At 42.2% G+C, this 23,881-nt stretch overlaps 2 protein-coding genes across 7 annotated transcripts in view; one reads left to right on the top strand and one right to left on the bottom strand.

Moving 5' to 3' along the window:
• The window catches only part of Atp11c (ATPase phospholipid transporting 11C), a 150,328-nt gene extending 126,678 nt beyond the window's left edge, over positions 1-23,650 (bottom strand). For 4 of the 6 annotated variants that reach the window (XM_070039628.1, XM_070039631.1, XM_070039632.1 and 1 more), the window contains exon 1: positions 20,770-20,839. In XM_070039628.1, the coding sequence (XP_069895729.1) occupies positions 20,770-20,802 (33 nt within the window). In that variant the 5' untranslated portion in view covers positions 20,803-20,839. Of the gene's footprint in view, positions 1-20,769; positions 20,840-22,726; positions 22,906-23,270 lie in introns of those variants that run through there. The other 2 variants (XM_070039630.1, XM_070039629.1) reach the window with 2 other exon arrangements.
• On the top strand, positions 1,634-2,363 carry LOC138839323 (histone H2A.Z-like). The gene is made up of 3 exons (XM_070038893.1): positions 1,634-1,783; positions 1,892-1,930; positions 2,143-2,363. The coding sequence occupies exons 1-3, from the start codon at positions 1,697-1,699 to the stop codon at positions 2,293-2,295; spliced, it is 279 nt and encodes a 92-aa protein (XP_069894994.1). The 5' UTR covers positions 1,634-1,696; the 3' UTR covers positions 2,296-2,363.
• Positions 23,651-23,881: the final 231 nt, after the last annotated feature.

Raw genomic sequence — 23,881 nt, 5'->3', positions numbered from 1 at the left:
TAATATAAGGACCTAAATAAAATCCCAAACCAGATTTACAAGGCAACAAATTATTTTTGAGCATTAATTCCAGTGCCCCATTTAGCGAATAAAAACATACATGCCCATTTAGATCCTGCTGTAGAGAAGGCAGCTAAGATCTTGTTCCATGATTTGATTTATTATAAATTATAACTGCAGAAAGAACTACATTAAGAGAAGAACAAGGTGTTATGAGACCTCATGAGATTGGGTGGTCAAGGGTAAGCGGAGGAAAGACTTTCTTAACCAAATGCTCTTTGAGTATAGTTCAGAAGTAGTAGAATAGTCTCCAGACAGTATTCCATATAGTGGGAACAACAAGTACCATGGGAGCAGCATGCAGTAACTGTAGAGTGGAGCCTTGAGGGAGGTCAGCATATGACTGCAGTCTATGAGGTCAGAAGTACTACATAGGCAGGCAGGGTTTATCAGGCAGTCAGGAGTTTGAATCTTACTAAGTGTGAAGGGACCCACTAAGGATTTTTAGTATGACTTAAGAAGAATCATTAAAACACACACACACACACACACACACACACACACACACACACACACACTATCCCAGCCAGAGACACACACACACACACACACACACACACACACGGTTTATCAGGCAGTCAGGAGTTTGAATCTTACTCTCTAAGTGTGAAGGGACCCACTAAGGATTTTTAGTATGACTTAAGAAGAATCATTAAAACACACACACACACACACACACACACACACACACACACACACACACACACACACACACACACACACACACACACACACACACACACACACACTATCCCAGCCAAGCTCCAATGGCTCATGCCTGTAATCCTAGCTACTCATGATGCTGAGATCTGAGGATCATGGTTCAAAGCCAGCCCAAGCAGGAAAGTCCATGAGAATCTTATCTCTAATGAACCACCAGAAAACCAAAAGTGGTGCTGTGGCTCAAAGTGGTAAAGTGCTAGCCTTGAGCAAAAGGAACCCAGGGACAGTGCCCAGGCCCAGAGTTCAGGCCCAGGAATGGCAAAAAAAAAAAAAAAAAAGAATTATCCAAAATAATTCATAGTAATGGATTATGATTGGATATTAAATATATTCAGGAGATACAATCTTTGGAGTTTGGCAATTTGGTAAGAGAAAAAAATATTCAAAGCTAACTTCCAGGGTTCTATAAAATGCTGTCAAGTAATGCTTTCATGGTCTGACTTAAAATTTACCCTGAGATAACATGAAGAAAAAGAAAAAGAACTTTATTTGTGCCTGGGAAAAGACTAGGCTTAAAGAAAAAAAGAAACTTAAAATAGCAGGGTAACATATCAAATACTTCTCTTTTCCAAGAATGGAAAATTCCCTTTGAGAGCATGATATATGAAGCTCAAAGTTAACATATTGTCTTCCTTCACAATTGCGAAAGCAAAGATGACACTCATTTTGGCCCTTTCTCTCTGAACCTTACTTTTCAGCTTTGTAATGGCATTTATCACTTTCTGTCTTGTATTTTCATATATAGATCTTACCTCTCCAAACTGTAAGTTCTCTAATAAAACATAATTATTAGTATTTAAAAAATGAGCAGTTTGAATCATGGTGCGATGACAGAGTAGGTATTCGAGCCCTCGCCGTGTGTCCGACTAGCCTTTTCTCTGCCTTGCTTGCATGAGCTTCAGCAGAATTCGAGATGGCTGGTGGTAAGGCTGGGAAGGACTCCGGAAAGGCCAAGACAAAGGTGGTTTCCCGCTCGCAGAGAGCCAGCTTGCAGTTCCCAGTTGGCAGTATTCATCGACATTTGAAATCTAGGACAACCAGCCATGGACATGTGGGAGCGACTGCCGCTGTGTACAGCGCAGCCATCCTGGAGTATCTCATTGCTGAGGTACTTGAATTGGCAGGAAATGCATCAAAAGATTTAAAGGTAGGGCTGGGAAGGTGGCTCAGTGGTTGAGCGCTTGCCTTGCATGCATGAGGCCCTGGGTTCGATTCCTCAGCACCACATATGCAGAAAAAAAAAGCTGGAAGTGGTGCTGTGGCTCAAGTGGTAGAGTACTAGCCTTGAGGTGAAGAGCTGAGGGACAGTGCCCAGGCCCAGAGTTCAGACCCACGGCTGGACCAAAAAAAGATTTAAAGGTAAAGCATATTATCCCTCGTCACTTGCAACTTGCTATTCGTGGAGATGAAGAATTGGACTTTCTCATCAAGGCTACAATTGCTGGTGGTGGTGTCATCCTCCACATCCACAAGTCTCTTATTGGGAAGAAAGGACAACAGAAGACTGTCTAAAGGATGCCTGGATTCCTTGTTATCTCAGGACTCTAAATACTCTTAACAGCTGTCCAGTGTTGGTGATTCCAGTGAAAAAACACAATTTTGCCTTTTTGTAATTCTATTTGAGCAGGTTGAAAGTTTAATTAGCTTTCCAACCAACCAAATTTCTGCATTCGAGTCTTAACCATATTTAAGTGTTACTGTGGCTTCAAAGAAGCTATTGATTCTGAAGTAGTAGGTTTTGATTGAGTTAACTGTTTTTAAAAAAACTGTTTGGATTTTAATTGTGATGCAGAAGTTATAGTAACAACATTTGGTTTTGTACAGACATTATTTCCACTCCAGCGGATAAGCTCAATAAAGCTCATATACCAAAGTAAAAAAAAAATAAAAAATAATAAATGAGTACCCAGCTGGGTGCTGGTGGCTCATACCTATAATCCTAGCTACTTAGGAAGCTGAGATCTGAGGATCATGGTTCAAAGCCAGCCTGGGCAGGAAAGTCTGTGAGACTCTTATCTCCAATTCACCACCAGAAAACTGGAAGTGGCACTGTAGCTCAAGCAGTAGAGCACTAGCCTTGAGTTGAAGAGCTCAGGGACAGCGCCCAAGCTCAGAATTCAAGCCCCATTACCAACAACAACAACAACAACAAAAATGAGTACCCAAAGATAAGGCAAGTTTCAGTGACTTTGTAATCCTAGACCGGAAGCTGAGATCTGGAGGATCATTGTCCAGAACCAACCTAAGCAGAAGAATCCTCAAGATTCCTTTTCCAACTAACCAGGAAAAGCAAGATGGGCAGTATGATTCAAGTTGTAAAGCACTAGCAAAGCCAAGCATGTGCAAAGCCCTGAGTTCAAACCTTGCTACTAGCAAAAGGAGAGAGAAAAAGAGAGGGAAAGACCCCAAAAGTAATCCATGTACTCCAACCTAGGGGTAGGGTGCAAGAGGTAGGAAAAGACATTAAAGAAAAATAGGCAGAAAATTACTGCACATATCTTTAGAAGAATAAGAGTCTTTAAAATATGCTTATGTATAGTATGTCAAAATATATTTAAAGAAGAATTCAAATAGAATTAAGGAAAATAGCAAGGAGTTATAAAATAGTAATGAACATATGGATAATCAAGGGCATTCTTAAAACCATGTTGACAGGGCTGGAAGCATGGCTGAAGTGGCAGAATGACTTCAAATCCCAGGATCTCCACAAATAAATAAATAAGATGGGGGGCTGAGAAGGTGGTTCAGTGGTAGAGCGCATGCCTTGCATGCCAGAGGCCCTGGGTTCGATTCCTCAGTACCACATAAGCAAAAAGAAAAAAGCCGGAAATGGCACTGTGGCTCAAGTGGTAGAGCACTAGCCTTGAGCTGAAGAGCTGAGGGACAGCGCCCAAGCCCAGAGTTCAGGCCCCATGACCGGACCCAAAAAATATATAAATAAAAATAAATAAATAAATAAATAAATAAAGTTGGTATAACCTCACTGAAAATGACTAAAATTAGCTACAGTTCTTTAGCAGATTCAGACCGAAACTAATTTCTAACACTGAAATCTATGTACTCCCATCATACCCATAAAAATCACAGATATGTAACAGTGTGAAATGTGTGCTGCATAAAGGTTTTAGTTATTTCCTTCTTTGAGAATTATTCTTATCAACTTTAAATAGCCAAAACAAAAACTCAAGTCTAAAATATTGTATGGATGCATTCTTTGTTTAAAGTGGGGTTTTTTACTGCTTGCTGTGAGTGACACTATGGTGTAATGGTGGCTTTCCACTAACTAAGCATTCTTAGAGATGGTATAAGATTCAGAAATGTAAAACTACCCTGCATTGGGATAGGCTTTATTCCAAACTGGACTGGCATTTCTTAGAAGACTTTATTTGGGGTTTTGTCCAAATAACAGATCAGGAGGCTTTCTTTTGTCACGCTATGAAAACCTGCAACCTCCATCCTATACATTTTCTATCTTCTTTCCCTATTTGATTTTTCCCTTTATCATACAACACTAGGACTTCCACACAATGTTACACTTATTGATCTTGCTGGATGTTATACTTTATTTAGATTGCTTTCTGACTGTCTACAAACTCTTTCTCTCGTCCATTCTCTGTGTTTCTCTCTGTTCATGGTTAGTGTTCTACCATTTGAGCTATGTTTCCTACACTTCCCTGTCTTCTGACAAGGGAGGGCCATATGACTAACATTTCCCCAAAGGCATATATGCAATGTGATCTCTCATCCCTTTGCTAAACTTTCCTAAAGAAGCTTCCCTAGATTCATTTCCTTCTTACTGGCTAGAACCTGAAAGCTAGATTCCCAACACAGGTCTTACCACAACCTGGAACCCTGAATAAATGCATGGATAGAGGCTGCCAATTTGCTCAAAATTACTGTTCTGAATTATCAGAGAAATAAACACTACATATTTCTGTCCACTGGAGTTTGTTACATCAGTTTACCCTTTAAGAAACTACCTTTGGGGGCTGGGAAAGTGCTCAGTGGTAGAGCGCTTGCCTTGCATGCCTGAGGCCCTGGGTTTGATTCCTCAGCACCACATAAGCAAAAAGAAAAAAGCTGGAAGTGGCACTGTGGCTCAAGTGGTAGAGTGCTAGCCTTGAGCTGAAGAGCTGAGGGACAGCACCCAGGCCCAGAGTTCAGGCCCCACGACCAGACCCAAAAACAAAAAGAAAAAAAGAAAGAAACTACCTTTGGACACATTAGCAAGCAAGGTAAATGAGGGAAAAGATTTTGGTTTTACTTACCAGTGCATCCTTATGAACTCTAAGTACAAATTAATGAAACACGATTCTGTTATTACACCCTCAACATCAGCAAATCAATTTTAAGTTGACTTAAGAAGATCCAACCAAGAGTACTCTACAAGGTGCTATATCCCATTCACTGCCATGCCTCCCTCCTCTACAGTATGTGTACTTCAGCCACATTAGCCTTCTTGTAGTTTCTCCAATATGCCTGGGTCTGGCCCAACTCAAGGCCTTTGTGTAAGCTGCTCTAGTATCTACTCCCAACTTCCTTTGCAGGAGGAGTTCCTCATTCCTTCATCTCTCCATTTAAATGTCATCTGATAAGATAGAACTTTCAGGCCACCCTATCCAAAACAAATTCTCTATATCCGTTTCTATATACTATTTTTTATGTCTCTTGTTTCATTCAAAACGTTGATGAAAATGAGTGTTTGTGGCATTTGAGTTTTTAAATTGTAAGTTAAATTACAAAGTCTGTAACAATATGAACGACCCTTGTTTTTATTCACTCCCTCAGACCCCTCTGCTTAGCATAGTACCTTGCCAAGTCATAAAAAGCTAATTAATAAAGCAGCCAGACGTCATAACACATGCCTGTAGTCCCAGTTATTCAGGAAACAGGAGGATTGTGGTTTGAGGCCAGTCTAGACAAAAAGTAGCAGGACCTTACCTCAAAAACAACCCCAGTCTGGTGGCACATACTATAATCTCAGTTCTTTGGGAGGCAGATGTATGAGGATAATAGTCTAAAGCTAACTGAGAAAAAAAGTAAAATGCTCTATCTGAAAAACAAAATAAAGCACAAAACAAAAGGACTGGGGCATGGCTCAAGTGGTAGAATCTTTACCTAACAAGTGTGATCCCTGCATTCAATCCTACTACTGTTTAAAAAAAAAACACACTGAAATCTCTGAAAACATGCTTACATATCCTAAATCTACTTCAAATCACAATGGAAAAGACTAAAAGGTTGTTGTGGAACATTTAGTTCAACCCTTTTGATTTCAAGATCTGAAAACTTAGGCTAAAAAATACATTAACAAACTTTAAAATGCTTAGAAAAGGGAAACAGGAAACTAGCTTTTCAACTTTGGCACAGGAAAAGACTGCTTAAACAAGATATATAAAGTATTACCAGAAAGAGGCCCAAAAGTTTAACTAAATTAAAATTAAAAACTTGTTCATGAAAAAAAAAAAATCAAAAAAGTTCAGTAAGGAGGCTGAGATCTGAAGGTCACGGTTCAAATCCAGCCCAGGCAGTAAAGTCCCTAGACTCTAATTAACCATTAGGAAACCGGAAGTGGTACTGTGACTCAAAGTAGTAGAGGACTAGCCTTGAGCAAAAAGAAGCTCAGAGATAGCACCTAGGCCCTGAGTTCAAGCTCCATGACCAAAAAGAAAAAAGTTCAGTACAGGCTAGGGATGTAGCTAGATGATAGCGTACTTACCTAGTATATACAAGGAGTGGCGCTGTGGCTCAAGTGGTAGGGCGCTAGCCTTGAGCTGAAGAGCTGAGGGTCAGCGCCCAGGCCCAGAGTTCAGGCCCCACGATGGACCAAAAAAAAAAAAACCAAACCAAATAATAAACAACTAGTGTTCTGAGTATAAAATGGACAAGTTAATATAAGAAAGATATCAATGTAAGGAAACACACAGGAGAACTGTGGTTTGAGGCCAGACTGGGCAAAAGTTAGCAAAACTCTAAGGGTGCCGTAGTTCACACCTGTAATACTAGCAATTCAGAAGGCTGATGTCTGAAGATTGTGGTTTGTAGCTAGCCTAAGCAGGAAAGTCTGAGACTCTTGTCTCCAGTGAACCACTAAAAATAACCAGCAAGAAGTGGAGCTGTGGCTCAAGTGGTAGAATACTACACTTGAGTGAAAAAACTCAGAGGCAAAGTCCAAGCCGTAAGTTCAAGTCCCAGGACACACACACACACACACACACACACACACACACACACACACACACGCACGCACGCACGCACGCACGCACGCACGCACGCACGCACGCACGCCTGATGCCTATAAGGTGGCAGATATATAAGGATACTAATGTAAATGTTATTCTAATCCAGAAACACCCTTGAGACAAATCCAGAATAATGTGGAAATAGTGACAAGACTAAAAAGTATTTAACCTGGGAAGTATATGGACCATACACATATGCAGTCATTAGTCATCAAAAAAACTCAACAATCAAAATCATTACATACAAGACTGGCCAAAAGAAAAAAGTCAAATAACAGCAAGTGCTGAGAAAATCTGAAACAATAAAAACTCACACTCTGGGAGAGCATACTAGTATAACCACTCCAGAATCATTTTACTTCTTATAAAGTTCAGCACTTATCTTTACCAACATATATGATACTTCAATTGTTATATCTCAATGTCTGTATGAGCCAGAATGTTCATATTTGTGTATCTCTTATAAGTCTCTCTCTCTCTCTCTCTCTCTCTCTCTCTCTCTCTCACACACACACACACACACACACACACATATCCTGATATACTGTTTACCACTAACTATAACAACAACAAAAAAGCCTTCAAACAACTAAGCTATTCTGCAAACAACTAGGCCATTAAAAGAATGGATATTCCTAGTATATTCTCAAAGTGAAATATTATTCAATGGTGCAACAAATGAATTATACCACATAAATCTTACAAAGAACCTAAAAAAAATGTTGCATTAAAAGTATATAAACCAGGGCTGGGAAGGTAGCTCAGTGGTAGAGTACTTGCTTTGCATGCATGAGGCCCTGGGTTCAGTTCCTCAGCACCACATAAGCAGAAAAGGCCAGAAGTGGCCCTGTGGCTCAAGTGATAGAACGCTAGCCTTGAGCTGAAGAGCTCAGGAACAATGTCCAGGTCCAGAGTTCAGGCCCTATGATCAGCAAAAAAAAAAAGTATATAAATCATGTTGGTAAAGATCAAAATAAAAAAAAAAACAAAAACAAGTCATCATCTAAGGTCCTGGGCCTAACCACTGTCTCTGAGCTTTTGTGCTCAAGGCTAGTGCTCTACCACTTGAGCCACAACTCCACTTCTGGCTTTTTTGCAGTTAACTGGAGATGAGAGTCTCACAGACTTCCTTGTCCAAGCTGACTTCAAACCACGATTCTCAAATCTCAGTTTCCTGAGTAGTTAGTGTAAGAAATGAGAGGTGAGTGAAGAATCCAGGCTTAAGATTTCAATAGGGGACAGAACTGCTGAGTTACTCTAAGCAGGAATGGAGGCAGCAGCCATGGGCAGGTATGGGCGGAATTTAAGCAAAATTTTAGGGTCAGTCACATGGATCATATGGGCAGTCACATGGGTCACATTACGTGGACTGTGGACATTCTGGAGGGAGTCAAAGAAGGTGTTACAAAGGTGTTATGTGGGCTACAAGAATTGAGGGGAGAGACACATTCTAAGAAGGAGTGTAATGAGACTGTTACAACTGGGGCAGGAACTTGTATGTCACACCAGGAAAACAATACAGCATCAGGGAAATAGAAATTTAACAGATGTTTGTAAACAGGTAGGGACACAGGGTAGGGACTTAATTGGCAAGCTGACTCTGAGACCTTACTTTTTAACAGAGAATCTCTATATAGCTCAGGAGGCCCTTCAAGTTGCAGTATGATACAGGATTAGATTCAAATTAGTGATCCTCCTGCTTCTGCCTCCCAAGTGCTAGAATTACAAACATGTACCACCATGTATGGCTTAAAACTCATTTTTTTAAAGCATTACGATTCTAACAAAACTAAAGCTAACCATTATCAGGATGTCAGGGAGGCAGGGGAATGAGCTACAGAATACATAGGTAAGCAGAACTGAATTTCTAATGTTCTCATTTTCAAATTGGACAATGGGTACACAAATGATTTTATGCATTTTATTTTATATTTTATATGTACTGAATATTACATCTTAGACAGCTAATTAAAATATTAGTGACTGTTCCAAAAGCTATATTGCTGCTTACTGGAGGCATCCTAACAAAGAAGTATCTGATCTCATACCTCAAAAACTTCATGTTAGGTATATATTAGAAGCCAAATAGACATTTGTTAATGCAACATAAATTTCATAATTACTTAGAATTATTCCAAACATGGATTCTATAAATCAATTATAAGGGTTCTGATTTGATTACATTTGATATTTGGATTACACTACTTCATTAGTATCTTTGACAAGTAATACACCTGAATTCATAGAAGAGGGTTTTAATTGCACAGCTTTTCATTTCAAAACTGGAATATATATATATATATATATATATATACATATATATATATATATATATATATATTCTCCTGGTTGTTTTCACCAAGGTCTAATGTCTAACCTAAGTCAACAAATGATGACTTTTAAAATAGATTTTATTTATACAATCCATTTCATGAAATAGCTTCCTGGTCATGACTCTTTTTTCCTTTTCTCAGTACTAGAGAGAGAACTTTGTGCCTCAAGGTGAGCACTCTACCCTGAGCCACATACTCAGTCCTTTTCACTACTTTTCTAACAGGCTCAAGCTTTTTGCTAAGGCCATCCTGAATCCTATTTATGCTTCCCATAAAGCTGGGGTGACAGGTGGCCAGTTTTTGATTGGTTGAGATGGAGTCTCAACACACTTTTTTTTCTACCTGGGCTGGCCTTGAACCATGATGCTCCTGATCTCTCTGTTGAGCACAGAGTATAGCTCAATGAACAATCAAGAGTTGGAGACTTGAAGAGCAAATGGAAGAACCCCCCCCCAGTGGAAAACAGTATAACCAGAATCCACTTCTAGACTTTGAAGACTAAATAAATAGACAATTAAAAAGCTGAGAAAGAGCCAGACAAGTTGGTGACACACCTTTAATTCCAACGTTCTAGAAACTGTGGTTTGTGTGTTCTGCACAGCAAAATTATGTCAATAAAAACATTGAAAGAAACAAAAAGAAGCCGGGAGCCAGTGGCTCATACTTGTAAATCCTAACTACCCAGGAGGCTGAGATCTAAGGATCACAGTTCAAAGCCAGCCCAGGCAGGAAAGTCTGTGACACTCTTATCTCCAATTAATCACCAGAAAACCAGAAGTGGCCCTGTGGCTCAAGTGGTAGAGCACTTGCCTTGAGCTGAAGAGCTCAGGAACAGCGCCCAGGCCCAGAGTTGGAGAGGGAGAGGGAGAGGGAGAGGGAGAGGGAGAGGGAGAGGGAGAGGGAGAGGGAGAGAGAGGGTAGAATGCTTGCCTTGCATGCATGAGGCCCTGTGTTCAATTCCTCAGCACCACATAAGCAGAAAAAGCCCAAAGTGGCCCTGTGGCTCAAGTGGTAGAGCACTCGCCTTGAGCTGAAGGGCTCAGGAACAGCCCAGAGTTGGAGAGGGAGAGGGAAAGGGAGAGGGAGGGTAGAATGTTTGCCTTGCATGCATAAGGCCCTGTGTTCAATTCCTCAGCACCACATAAGCAGAAAAAGCCCGAAGTGGCTCTCTGGCTGAAGTAGTAGAGCACTAGCCTTGAGTTGAGGAGCTGAGGGACAGCACCCAGGCCCAAAGTTCAGGCCCACAATCAACAAAATAAATAAATAAATAAAATGCCTGAATAACAAGTCAAGACTTGCAAGACTAAGACGCCTTAAAAAAGAAAAAGAAAGGAAAGGAGCCAGAGTGACCTATGTACTATGCTATACAGTCCTTAATCCGCATTATTGCAAACTACATTAATTGGGAAGCTTAAAGGACATTCCCACTGCTTACACAACAGGTGTAGTTTACATAATCTCTTCTATCCAGCTGTTACTTATTTGTGACAGTTCCCTTCTGGTTTCTGCTCCCTAATGATCTGTAGGATTATGGCGTCTTCCAGTGTGGTTTCTGTATTCCTTGCCCAAATCCTAATAGAATTACTAATTTTACTTTTGAACAGTAAAATAGGCTGAAACTTGTGAATAATCGGGGGGGGAGGGGGAGTTCTTATTATAAGACAAAAAAATCTTATAATAAAATATAAATATAACCATAAACTTATTTTTTATTAGCCCATGTATCTTTTACTATATAGACTGCCTTAAAAAAAAAAAAAAGGGGCTGGGAAAGTGGCTCAGTGGTAGAGTGCTTGCCTTGCATGCATGAGCCCCTGAGTTCAATTCCTCAGCACCACATAAGGAGAAAAAGCTGGAAGTGGCGTTGTGGCTCAAAGTGGTAGAGCGCTAGCCTTGAGCTGAAGAGCTGAGGGACAGGGCCCAGGCCCAGAGTTCAGGTCTCACGACCGGAAAAAAAAAAAAAAAAAAAAAAAAAAAAAAGAATTCTCGGGCTGGGAAGGTGGCTCAGTGGTAGAGCGCTTGCCTTGCATGCCTGAGGCTCTGGGTTCGATTCCTCAACACCACATAAGCAAAAAGAAAAAAGCCAGAAGTGGTGCTGTGGCTCAAGTGGTAGAGTGCTAGCCTTGAGCTGAAGAGCTGAGGTATAGCACCCAGGCCCAGAGTTCAGGTCCCATGACCGGACCCAAAAAAATCCTCTTCAGTATTCCCACTATATGGAATTGTGTTAGCCCAAAGTATCTTTGTATTGGCTACCTACCTATCATCATATTTGCTAAGAGCGAGTCACATACAGAATAGGATAATGTAATGGTGAAAACGAACACTGAAAATCTGGACAAATGTATAGTAAAGGAGGGACTTTGGTAGTAGCAAAAATCCAAAAGATAGAAAAATGAAAATCCACGAACTTGGTGATGCTCCAGAGAGGAAACCAGCAAGTGTTGACGCTAAACTGGCAGAAACATCAATACTTCCTGGCTCCCCCACTGGGTGCATCAATTTACACAGGCAGGCTGCTCCTCTGCTGCAAGTGACAAAGAGTGAATGCTGTCAACAGATGGAAAGAAATGGCCCATAAGCATGGCTGTGGGCAGCAATGAAATGGGAAGGTGTGTTGCTGGTAGGATTAGCTGCCAATTAGCTAAGTCACTTCCTTTGATGCCAATTATTTCATAGAAATAGTGTGGAAAAGTTTAACAGCAGGCCTGAGATTGCTACTCTTAACAAGGCCAATCGTAGTGACTCACATTTATAATCCCAACAACTCACGACATGGAGAGCAGGAGGATTTCAGTTTAAGGGTAGCTCACAGTTACTGAGATTGCATCTCAACTAATATAATAAGGTGGGTGTGGTGGTGTGTACCTCTCATCCCATCTACACAGGAAGTATAACTGGGAGGAGCACAATCCAGGGCAGCCTTGGGCAAAAAAGTCCCACTGAAGTACAAAAGGCTGCAGAAGTAGTTCAAGTGGCAGAGTACCAGCCTAGGAAGTGTGAAGCTGAGTTTAAACCCCAGTGCCACCAGAAAGTGGAGGAGGGGGAATGAGGTGATTATAAGCAATTTGGTCCTTGGCTAGCATCTAGGGACTTAGATTCAGAGAGAGTTCCTACACTATCACCCTAACAAGAGTAATATGCTGTGCCTAAACCATGTGTAAGTAGTATTTATGCTAAATACCTGCTTTCCTTCTGGGAAAGTAAAATTCTGGTATATACCAAGTGTAGACTGCTCAAGTAAGCAGTGGAAAAGTCCTTATCCAACATTTTATACTGATGGAATTAAGTATATCCCGTTTGACAGTGGGAGAGGACTGTTGGAAGCTTGTGTGATGTTCCTCCAGACTTTGCCCCCTACATCTTTTGCCTTTGCTGACTTTGCTTTGTGTCCTTTTGCTGTATTAGCAGTAGTAAGAATATATGAGAAGTCTTAGAATAAACCATTAAAACCGAGGGTAGTATTTGGTTTGGGTATGGTATTGAATAACACAGCAAACATCTTGCCAACAACCTTGTATAGCAGGTATTATGGCCATTCTAAGATGGTCATAATACGGTTTCTAAGAAGCTCAAGGACAGAGGTGAACAATGAGTGTGCCAGAAAATGAATACGGCAGTGTTTACTATATGGCAAATGGGTGTAACCGAATGTTAGTGACCGTAAGAACCACTTGCAGTGGCTTGCTAAAAACATAATTTTTTGGCCATACACCAGTGGCTCATATTTATAATCCTAGCCACTCAGAAGGCTGACATCAGAATGTAACAGTTCAAAGTTGGACTGGAGAAAAAAGTCTGAGATTCCATCTCCAAATACCTAGCAAAAGGTTGGAGTGGAGGCATGGCTCATGTTGCACAGCACCAACAAGGAAGCTAAGCAACTGTGAGGATGAGTACAATCCCTGAAACCAAGAAAAATAAAACAAAAAAATACATAATTTTCTGGAGCTTAGATTCATTCAGTAGGTTTGAGGCTACAAAATCTGTATCCAAGATGATTTTTGTACTTACAGTAAGTATCCAGGATGACTTTTTTACAAGTAGTCCATGTTTTTCATGTGCTAGTCCTGGGGCTTGAACTCAGGGACTGGGCATTGTCCCTGAACTTTTTTGCTCATAGCCAGTGCTCTACCACTTGACCCACAGCTCCACTTTTGGTGGAGCTTTTTTGGAGCTAATAGGAGATAAACCTCACAGACTTTCCTACCTGAGCTGGCTTTGAACTGCAATCCTCAGATCTCAGCCTCCTAAGTAGCTAAGATTACAGCCATGAGCCACCAGCACAAGGATTATGTTTTGAGAAATAGTTTAGTGTATGTAAGCTAGTCTGCAGTACCTATTTTATCAAGCTAGGTAGTAAATGGCAGAAGTAGGATTTACATTAACTTTTAACAAGGTTGATGCGCACTTCACACACAGGTTCTTCTAAATCCCTCAAACTCTGAAGATCCTAGCCTTCTTTTCATAGGTATTCATCCTCTTAATGGTAACTGGTACAATCAGGAAAGTACCTTACATTCCCAGTACCAAAAACTAAATAGCATCCTGAATCAAAATAATATATACCCACCACAATGAGTCAGATGATATAAATGAGTTGACTGTGGTGGGATATGCTTTATAATCCTACTACTAAGGAGGCTGAGGCAGGAGGATCATAAATTCAAAGCCAATTTGGCCTACATAGTGAGATCTTGTCACAAAATGAAACAAAAGAAAAGACACAATACTCTTAGAGAATTAACAATACAAGCTTTGGTTTTCAAAATAGATTTGATGTGCTGGTGGTAACAGGAAAACTAAGTGTCATCAACTGCATTTAACAAAGTGAGTATGTTTCCTTCTAATTCTAGAAGGTAGAGATAGTATCGTAATTATAGTATGCTACGAATCGACAAAAAAGAGTTAGGATAATCGTGGTGAATATAAAAGGTAGGCTTGCGCCTATAATCCTAGCTACTCAGAATGCTGAGATCTTAACAATGAAATCAAAAGTCAACCCAGGGCTGGGAATGTGGCTTAGTGGCAGAGTGCTTGCTTAGAATGGATGAAGCCCTGGGTTTGATTCCTCAGGACCACATCAAAAGAAAAACCTGGAAGTAGCACTGTGGCTCACATGGTAGAGTGCTAGCACTGAGCAAAAGAAACTCAGGTACAGTGCCCAGGCCCTAAGTTCATTGGCTGGCCAAAAAAAAAAAAGAAAGAAAGAAAAGAAAGCCCATGCAGCAAAGTTGCTGCAACTCTTATCACCAATTCAGCAGAGAAATGTTGAAAGTGTACATGTGTCTTACTTAATAAGTGGCTGAGTTGGGCACCAGTGGCTCACGCCTGTAATCCTAGCTACTCAGGAGGCTGAAAGCTGAGGATCGAGGTTCAAAGCCACCCCAGGCAGGAAAGTCCATCAGACTCTTATCTCCAATAAACCATTCAGAAAACCGGAAGTGGTGATATGGTTCAAGTGGTAGAGCACTTGCCTTGATCTGAAGAGCTGAGGGACAGAGCCCAGGCCCTACAACTGACCAAAAAAAAAAAAAAAGTAAGTGGCAGAGCACCAGCCTCGAGCAAAAAAAGCTAAGGGAGAGCAGGAGGCCCTAATTTCAAGCACCAATACTGGAGTACACACGTATGTGTACACACACACACACACACACACACACACACACACACACACACACACACACACACACACACACACACACACACACACACACACACACACACACACACACGAGTCCCTGATCACTTTTTAAGCATATAATTTTTTTTCTCATTGAAAATATGAACAGTGGAATATTTTTCCATTGCAAAAGAAGTTATTTTCAGTGCTACATACTAGTGCAACCTAGTCTAAAATGCAGAAGCTTCTTGGTGACTACTTTCAAACTGATCATTTTTCACCTGTTATTACTGATTAAACCTATGTTTTCAAAAACATTCACCAGGTACTTACTGAGCATCTGTTTGCCTGATCTTGTGTTAGCTATAAAATCATTGTCAAAAACACTGTTCTGGTTCTTCTAAGAAAACCTTGGTGAAGACAAAGGAAATTACAAAGTACTACCTGTTTAATACTAAGACAATATACAGTAGAACCTAAAAAACAAATGATACCTGTTCTCACCAGTTCTCCCATTCTAGTATGGAGCAAAGAATCAGTGATATTCTTTACCTCAGAAATACAAATTACTCAAATAAATCTGGACATCCCTAGTGTAACACCATTTCTAACCCACATCTAAACCACATCTTCCTCAATAATAAAGAAGTCAGCCAAACCAGCAATCCATCCATATATTGCAGTAATTGAGGGGCTTACTGCCAGCATGCTGGCATAGGCCATCCTGTGCCCATATCTGCAGTGCTGTGCGCTCATTCATCATTAAGCTGCAGTGAACATATGCAGCAGCTATACTAATACGTTTTATGATCACCTATCTTCACTTGTACCAGGCCAAGAAGGTAAATATGATGTAAACAGAAATAAATAATTCACTTGTGAAAGCCCAGAACTTTATACAAGAAAAGCTGCCCCAATCTCAAGGATTCCAGATATAAGAGGCTTTAAAGTACTCCAGACAGTGCTTATCTACCATACCCAAGGCGCTGAGTTATATCCCAACACCACAGAAAAGGGTGAGAAAAAGTGCCCCCTAAAGTATTACATATGGGGAAACTAGCACCTTGAAGGAAAAAAAAAATTGTTGTTTCCTATGCGTGTTGAGAGAACTGATCAACCATGCTAGACAAGTAGTTAGCCTTGATGATTTTTTTCCATTATTCAATAAACCAGAATTTGCATCTACTGTTCTTTGCATATCAAACAGACACAGGGAGATTGAGGCTTTTCTCCAGGCCTCTGGCCACATTTTTGCAGCTTAGGTAAAGGAAATAAGCTCATCTAAACAGCTGCATTAGTATGAAAATGGCCAACTTCACCTGCTGAAATCTTACTTCAGCTAAAAATCCATTAGGAACATTGAAAACCCTTAGGAACATTTAAAATTATATGATACATACATAGGCACTCAACAATAGGCACTAAATGGCTGAATTCTTAGCCATATTTAAACAAAAACAACAAGCAGGAAGTCCTTATTGATAATACTTGGGAAAGAATCAGTTTCATGTTGCTTAATCAACAATAAGATGGGGGGGGCACAATGAGGACTTCTTTCGTTTATGTAAAGATTTCAAGTTGTAGTGGTTAGTTCCTATGTTGAAGAAGGTCAGCCTAGCCATCTATTTGAAAAGAGCAAAATGCCATGTCATGTGTACATAATACCAAAGGTATCAAATGTAGCAAACCACTTTTATCTGACATCCAAAGCAGAAAATGGCACACTTTACAGTTTATTTTTAATAGCAAAACAAATGAAGCTGAGAGGCAGTGGTTTATACCTATAATCCTAAGTATTCAGGAAGCTGAGATTTGAGGATCTCCATTCGAAGCCAAATGAGGCAGAGAGACCAGAAAGACAGCAGAAAAGGGCAAGAAGTGGAGGTATGTCTCACATGGCAGAACACCAGCCATGAGTAAAAAAGCAGAATGAGCGCACATAGGTCCTGAGTTCAAGTCCTACTACTTGCACACATACACACACACAGAAAAAGATAAATGAAGCGGGGCACCACTGTAATCCTAGCAACTCAGGAGACTGAGATCTGAGGATTGAAGTTCAAAGCCATCCCACATAAAGTTGAGACCTTTATTTACAATTAACCACGGAAAAGCCAGAAATGAAGCTGTGGCTCAAATGACAGACTGCCAGTCTTAAGCCAAGATGGTAGGAGGCAAAGATGTGAATACCTTTGTACGACTTGTGTAAATGCAAAAACATTGCAAACTAAGGTATATCATCCAGGCCAAGTTCAAGCCTCAGGGGCAGCACATTAAAAAAAAAGACAAGTATATACCAGTAATGAATTCATGAAAATTGAATTTTGTTGTGTATCACAAATTTATTTGATACATGCTGTCATCACATCTTTTATATCTATAGCAGTAAATGTAATGACAATAAAGCTCATGAAGACAGGAATCTGTGCTTAGTAAGTATTTGTTCAGTGAAATACTGCTCCCAAAAACACAAACACCTGAATCATCTAACAAAGATTATGCCACGGTCACTATGGCTTGGCATTAGATTTATTTATTCTAATTCTTACAAAAGTAGTAAATCCATTCTTCAGTCATGTCTACTACAGATCACTAAGTAATATAAAATATTTTTTCAATATTTATTAAATACCTACTAGGCACTGGGTACTGTACTAGAAGCTAAGGATATACTATGAACTTTCCCTGCCCCCAGCTCCCTTCAGACTATGACAGACTTTCTCAATTGGGGCTCCTCCTCCAGGTGTGTAGGAAAGCAATTAATTACATATAATGTCTTCCCCTTGGGAAAGACTTGTCTAGGGAGCTACACAAGTTAAAAGGCAATTATAATGCAATAAGATATAAAGGTTGCTTTTAGGTAGGGTCAAGTTCAACTGTTAAACCTACAAGTGTTTGAACTACCTGGTAGGAGCCAAGATGTGGAAGCCTTGTAAATGCAAAAACATTGTGTAAATGCAAAAACATTTTAATATACACATGCAGCTTTACCTCCAATCGCAACAAAATAAAATCAACAATTTCCACATTCAGCAATGTCAGGTCAAGGTTATTAGGGAATTAAACAGGAAAAAAATGTTTAATTACCCTGATAATTTAATGAAGAAATAAATTAAAAACTTTCCTGCTTTGGGAAGAAGAAAAGCAATTACCTGAATTATTTTGTTAATTACCTCCATACACTGTTTCATTAGAGTGGCCTTGAGTTGGACTGAAAGTAATAAATTAGCTACTTAGTTCATTAATTCTTATTTTGCATTTTCAGTCTTATTTGTAATTTCCATTCTTCCTTATGCAGTTTAATTTCTTTCAAGTCTCTTTGGTAAGACATTTTCTGTAAGATATTACTAAGCTACCTTTAGGAACCAAAGCAGTTTGAGAACTTTGAGAATCAGAAAGATAAATTTAATACTGTTTTTCACAGACACAATAAGCTTTCATTGTCAACCACCTAGAAATTCAATATGAACTAGCACCCTCTGACAAGTGAAAGTTACAATGTCCTCTGGTCAAGGCCCCTAACTTACTAAGATGTGTTTCCTTTGAGTCTGGCACTGGTGGCTAGTGCTTGTAATCCTAGCTACTCAGAAAACCAACATATAAGTATCATGGTTCCAAGCCAGCCCAGGCTGAAGGACTAAAAGATGCTTATCTCCCCCTTCCCAAAAAGCTAGAGACAGAACTATGGGTCAAGTGGTAGAGAGAAAAAAATAAGGGACAATCGCCCAGGCCCTTATTTCAAGCCCCAGCACTGAAACACACACAAAAATGTCTTATTTGAATCTTTAGCATGAAATGATTTCATAATCACTCAAAAGGGAAAAATTCTTAAGACTGTCAATAAATCTACAGGTTTTTAAGTTTTACATAGGATTAAAAAATTTCTATGCTCATTAGGAATTTTAGTTAGAATAAAAGGATAGCAAAGAAGTCTAGTTGAGACTCAAATCTCAACTAGTCTATGCTGTCAATATGCTTTTCAAGGAAATAAAAGAATTTTTTTTTGTCAGTCATGGGGCTTGAACTCTGGGCCTGGGCACTGTCCTCAGCTCTTCAGTCAAGACTAGTGCTCTACCACTTTAGCCAGTGCCACTTCCAGATTTCTGGTGGTTTATGGGAGATTAAGAGTTTCACAGACTTTCCTGTCAGGGCTGGCTTTGAACCACGATCCTCAGATCTCAGCCTCCTGAGTAGCTAGTATTACAGGAATGAGCCACTGGTGCCCGTCAGACATAAATTTTATAGAGACAGTTACAATTTATTGTATTTATGGAGATGTTGACTAAGAACAGACAGTGCTCTTATGCCACTCATAGGCAGGCAACTTTTAAATCTTTCAAAACACTTCCCACATGCCTAAATCCTAAAATGCTGTACAGCAAATTCACCAATCTTTTTCAACCTCAAAACTGTCACACACACACACACACACACACACACACACACACACACACACACACACACACACACACACACACACACACACACACACACACACACACACACACACACACACACACACACACACACACACACACACAGAGCTTGGGCATGCTACATGCTGGTGCCTCAGACCATTAATCCTAGCTACTCAGGAGGCTGAGATGTGAGGATCACATTTCCAAGCCAGCTCAGGCAGGAAAAGTCCTTGAGACTCTTATCTCCAATTAACCACCAAAAAACCAGAAGTGGAGCTGTGCCTCAAGTGGTAGAGTTAGCCTTGACCAAGAGCACTCAGGAACAGTACCCAGGCCCTGAACACAAGCCCCAATATCACAAAAAAAAAAAAAAAGCCGGGGCTGGGAAGAGGCCCTGGGTTCAATTCCTCAGCACCACATAAGCAAAACGCCGGAAGTGGCACTGTGGCTCAAGTGGTAGAGCGCTAGCCTTGAGCTGAAGAGCTGAGGGACAGCACCCAGGCCCAGAGTTCAGGCCCCATGACCGGACCAAAAAAAAAAAAAAGCCAAAGTAAGGCTTGCTTTTAATCCTCGAACTAGAAAGGCTGAGGCTAGAGGACAAAGAGTGCTGAGACCAGCCTTAGCAACAGGGCAATACTTTGTCTCAAAAAATTATTGTCAACAGCTAAGTTATAATTTATCAGAAAGTGAAAACATGATTATCAAGAAGAAAGAGGTCAAGGCCATGTCTTTAAAACTTGAAATTCTTTACTATTTCTTTTAGCTTGAAACTAGTAAAACTAGAGAAATACATGACATTTTAAAATGAGTCCACAAACACAAATGAGTTATAGAAGATTCTAAATTTCCATATCAGATTTGAAATATAAAATAAGCTCTCTTCTATTATGTAATCCTCTAGTTTTCAATGGCTGACAACTACAATTAACACTACTGTGATTTAATATTCAAAGCTAATTTCAAAACTGTGGAAGTCTGCTAAAAAACACAATTGAATTTAGAAGGAATTTATAGTCTTTAAGATATTAAAAGAATCAAAAGGACAGTACACATCGTGAACTACATATAGTTTGCAGGTCTCAAAGTCCCACCTAAATCTTTAATTTTAGCCTTTTAGTAATTTAATTGGGGATGCCCCTCAAGGAATCTGTGTCAGGTAAAAGACGAGAATAGGATGTGCTTTACTGATCTGAAGGATCTAAAATTTGCCCCTCCAAAATTTTATAGCCAAGTTTTAAGAAATAGAATTTGAATATATGTAATACATTCAGACCAAGGGGCTTGTTTCTTTTTTATTCTTGCCTTAAGACAAAAGCTAGATAAAACTCCTAAGAACCTTCCAGCTTACTGCACTAGTACAAATTGCTAGGACTTACCATACTCATGGTTGTGCAGGAAAATGTGGGCATCTGGGCATCTCAGGTGAAACAATGAGGTCAAATCTCCTTTCAGTATGAGGAAAAGTGATTCTCTGCGGATATCTGGGTTGAGGATGAAAAGAACTAGCCTCAAATCTGCAAGCTGGCACCTCAGCAACTGCTGCATATTCTACTGCATGCCCTAGCTTCATGGGCCAGCACTGCTTAATTACTAGGCTCTGATACAATGCAGATCACTTCAGAAAAAAAGCAAAGTGAAGGGGGCTTTTAGAGCAAAGCTTGGGTTCCTTGGTTCCAAATGTGTACATCCTTTCAAAAATGAGATTTCATTACCTCAATGTTCAACTAGTGAATTTAATATGGCTCAGAGCCCATTTATTTTCCAACATCAAAGTGCTATGTATGGGAAAAGATAATCCTTATCTTAAATATTAGAATTAGCTCTCCTGTCACCTTTCCCTTTTTGTCACCCTGAAACAACACTTCAAAATCACAAGAACCTATGTGAAACAGAACTATGAAGTAAAACGCTGTTTTACCGTCTCATGCTAGATGTAAGAAGCAAATTTTGGTCACTCGCTGCAGCAATGCATTCAAGCTATTCTCCATGGATTTCAAGATCTTTTATATTTCCGAACTATTGCTATGTGCCACCAGCAATTATCTGTCCCCAACTTCATGCATGTTTCAGAGTGAAGTAAACATTTGGGGGGGGGGGACAAACAGTAGGACTGTGATGATGATATCATAAAAGAGGGATGTACAAATTATGACTTTTACTTAGGGTACAGAAATGTAAAGGAAAAATGAGAGCAAACCCATATAACCTATGAAAACTACGTGCATTGTTTTGATTAGGAAAATCTGCATTAAGAGAACTAAACAGTTCTCAAGTGTTGAGTGAAAGGAGAAGCGCTCAGTCTTCGACGTTTTTTCTTAAGTACAAAAAACAAAAAATCTAAATGTGTAGAGGAACTCGTTCTGTTACCCCGCTGGCAGAATAAAACCCTATTCCCGCCACCTCCTGTGGAAATTAAGGAAGTTGCTACAAATAGCGGCATGGAAGTAAACCGCTCCGACTTTGCTTCATTCTTAATGAGCCCTCTAGGAGTAAACAGGTCACTGGAAAAAAAAAAAAAGTCAGTAGATCGAAATCGCTTTCCCCCGCGGCCAAAGGCGGACTCAGGGTGGGGAAGAGACACGACCCGAGCAGCCCCGCCGCAGTCTGCGTTTTCTCACAGGGTGGATGTTGGGGAGTTTGGTCCTCCACGAGCGAGGGCGCCGGCAGGCAGGCAGCGCCATGCGCAGCCTCCGGGCGTCCCGGCCTCCCCCAGCCCGCGCAGCCCGTAGCCCTGGCTTCTACAGCTCCGTAAGGGTGCGCTTCCTAGGCTGGTTCCCCAAAGTTTGTCCGGCCTCGGATCACCAGCTGCCTGTCTCCCCGACCTCCCCCTCTCCTCACACACACACACATTCCCGGCCCAGGCTGAGCCCAGCGCCCGTCTGCCGTTCTCCGGGCTCCAGGCTCCTCTTTTTGGGCCACGGTGACAGGTCTGGGTTTACCTCCATGTGCTCGTGGCAGGGGGAAACAAAAGAAAGCTTCCTCAGAGATCATCAAACGCCATCTTCGAGTAATTAGCACATAGACGGGTCCCCTGGGTGATCCCCCCCATCACCCCTCCACGAGCCCCCCCCACCCCAATCACCAGGCAGAGTTCTTAGCTGCCCGCGAAAGCCCAGATGAAATTGTCCTGGGGTGGGGAGGGTGGGGGGCCGGAGCCTTCGCCTGCCCCGGCACCCCGGCCACTCGTCCGGGTGGTCGTGTACTGGGGAAATAGTCAGGGGGAGGGGGATGGCATCGCTCAGTCCCCTCCCCCCACCTGGGAGCCGGGCTGTCAGGGACCCCGCGGAGGGGCTGGCGCGGCCGCACGCGGGGAAGCACAGGGACTGTACTTACAAAACGGTTCAGGCTCCGGCGAAACATCGCGTCGAAGGCGGCCACGAGCTCTGCTGGCGTCTACCGGGTTGTCTGGGAAGGCGCCGTCCACAAAACACACTGCGGCGTGGGCCGGCGGCGCAAAGCGGGCAGCTAGGAGGGCTGCCCCGCCAGCAGCCGGCCGCCTGCCCTCCTCGCGGCTCCGGGCTCCCCGCCCCGCCAAGCCCCCGCGTCCGAGGCCCCGCCGCCGCCCCGCCTAACTCGCCACCCGCCCGTCCTGGGGGCGGCGGCCCCGTCGCTTCCCCTTATCTGGCCCCAGCCCCGCCGCTCCCGCCGCAGCCGGCCGAGAAGCGAACCCCGGCGCGCGGGGGAGGGATGGCGGAGAAGCGCAAGGCTCCTCCTGCGGGGAGGGGGGCCGCCCCGAGCTCTGAGCCACCTTCGGGCTCGGCACCCCGCTGTGTGTACTCTTCCCGACGCTAGCTTCCCCCGCCCTCTTCCCCACTAGCCGCCGCGGAGTCCCCAGTAGGGACACAAGGGACTCTAGTCGGGGCTCCCCGCACCTCACCTCGCCACCGCCCGACACTACTCCCTGGTCACTGTGAGGAGCCTTCCTCACTCCGGCCCTAACTCGTTGGCTGCGCGGCTTCACTCGCAGCCCCTCCTCGTCCGCGCGCTTTCGTCCCGTACTCGGGCTGAGGACCCTCAGCATAGCCCGCTGGCCCGTCCGGAGCCTGCGAGGCGGAGGGACCGCCCGCTTCCCCGCCGGGAGAACACCCGCTCCCCGCGAGGAATAACGGCTGAGGCACGTTGGAGACCCTACCGCGGGCGGGGCGCGAAAGGGGAGGGGGCGGTGCGGGAGGGGATTCGTTAGTCAAACCGCCCCCTTCTCATCGAGAAAGATGAGGGTCTCTCCCTTTCCGTATCCACCTACACGACTGCCCCCCCCCCTCCCCTTAGTGTGGTTGCTGGCTCCCCATCTATGCGCTCTTACTTCCACTTTCTCTGTGAGGTTGTAAAGTCAGGCTTTGTGTCGTTGCTGCTGCGCAGCAGGGCGGGATTTCCCTGTTACCCCCCCCTCCCTCTCTCTCACGCCCTCGCCCTTGCAACGTTAGCAGAGCATGCTGGGTGTTGTAGTCCAACGGGCGTACAAACGCTAGCTACTGTGGGCCGGGAGCT

This window comes from Dipodomys merriami, unplaced genomic scaffold, assembly GCF_024711535.1.
Source record: "Dipodomys merriami isolate MVZ:Mamm:240054 unplaced genomic scaffold, mDipMer1.0.p SCAF_3, whole genome shotgun sequence".
NCBI lineage: Eukaryota > Metazoa > Chordata > Mammalia > Rodentia > Heteromyidae > Dipodomys > Dipodomys merriami.
Note: the sequence above shows the minus strand (reverse complement) of the source record. Positions and strands in the feature narration are given on the sequence as shown.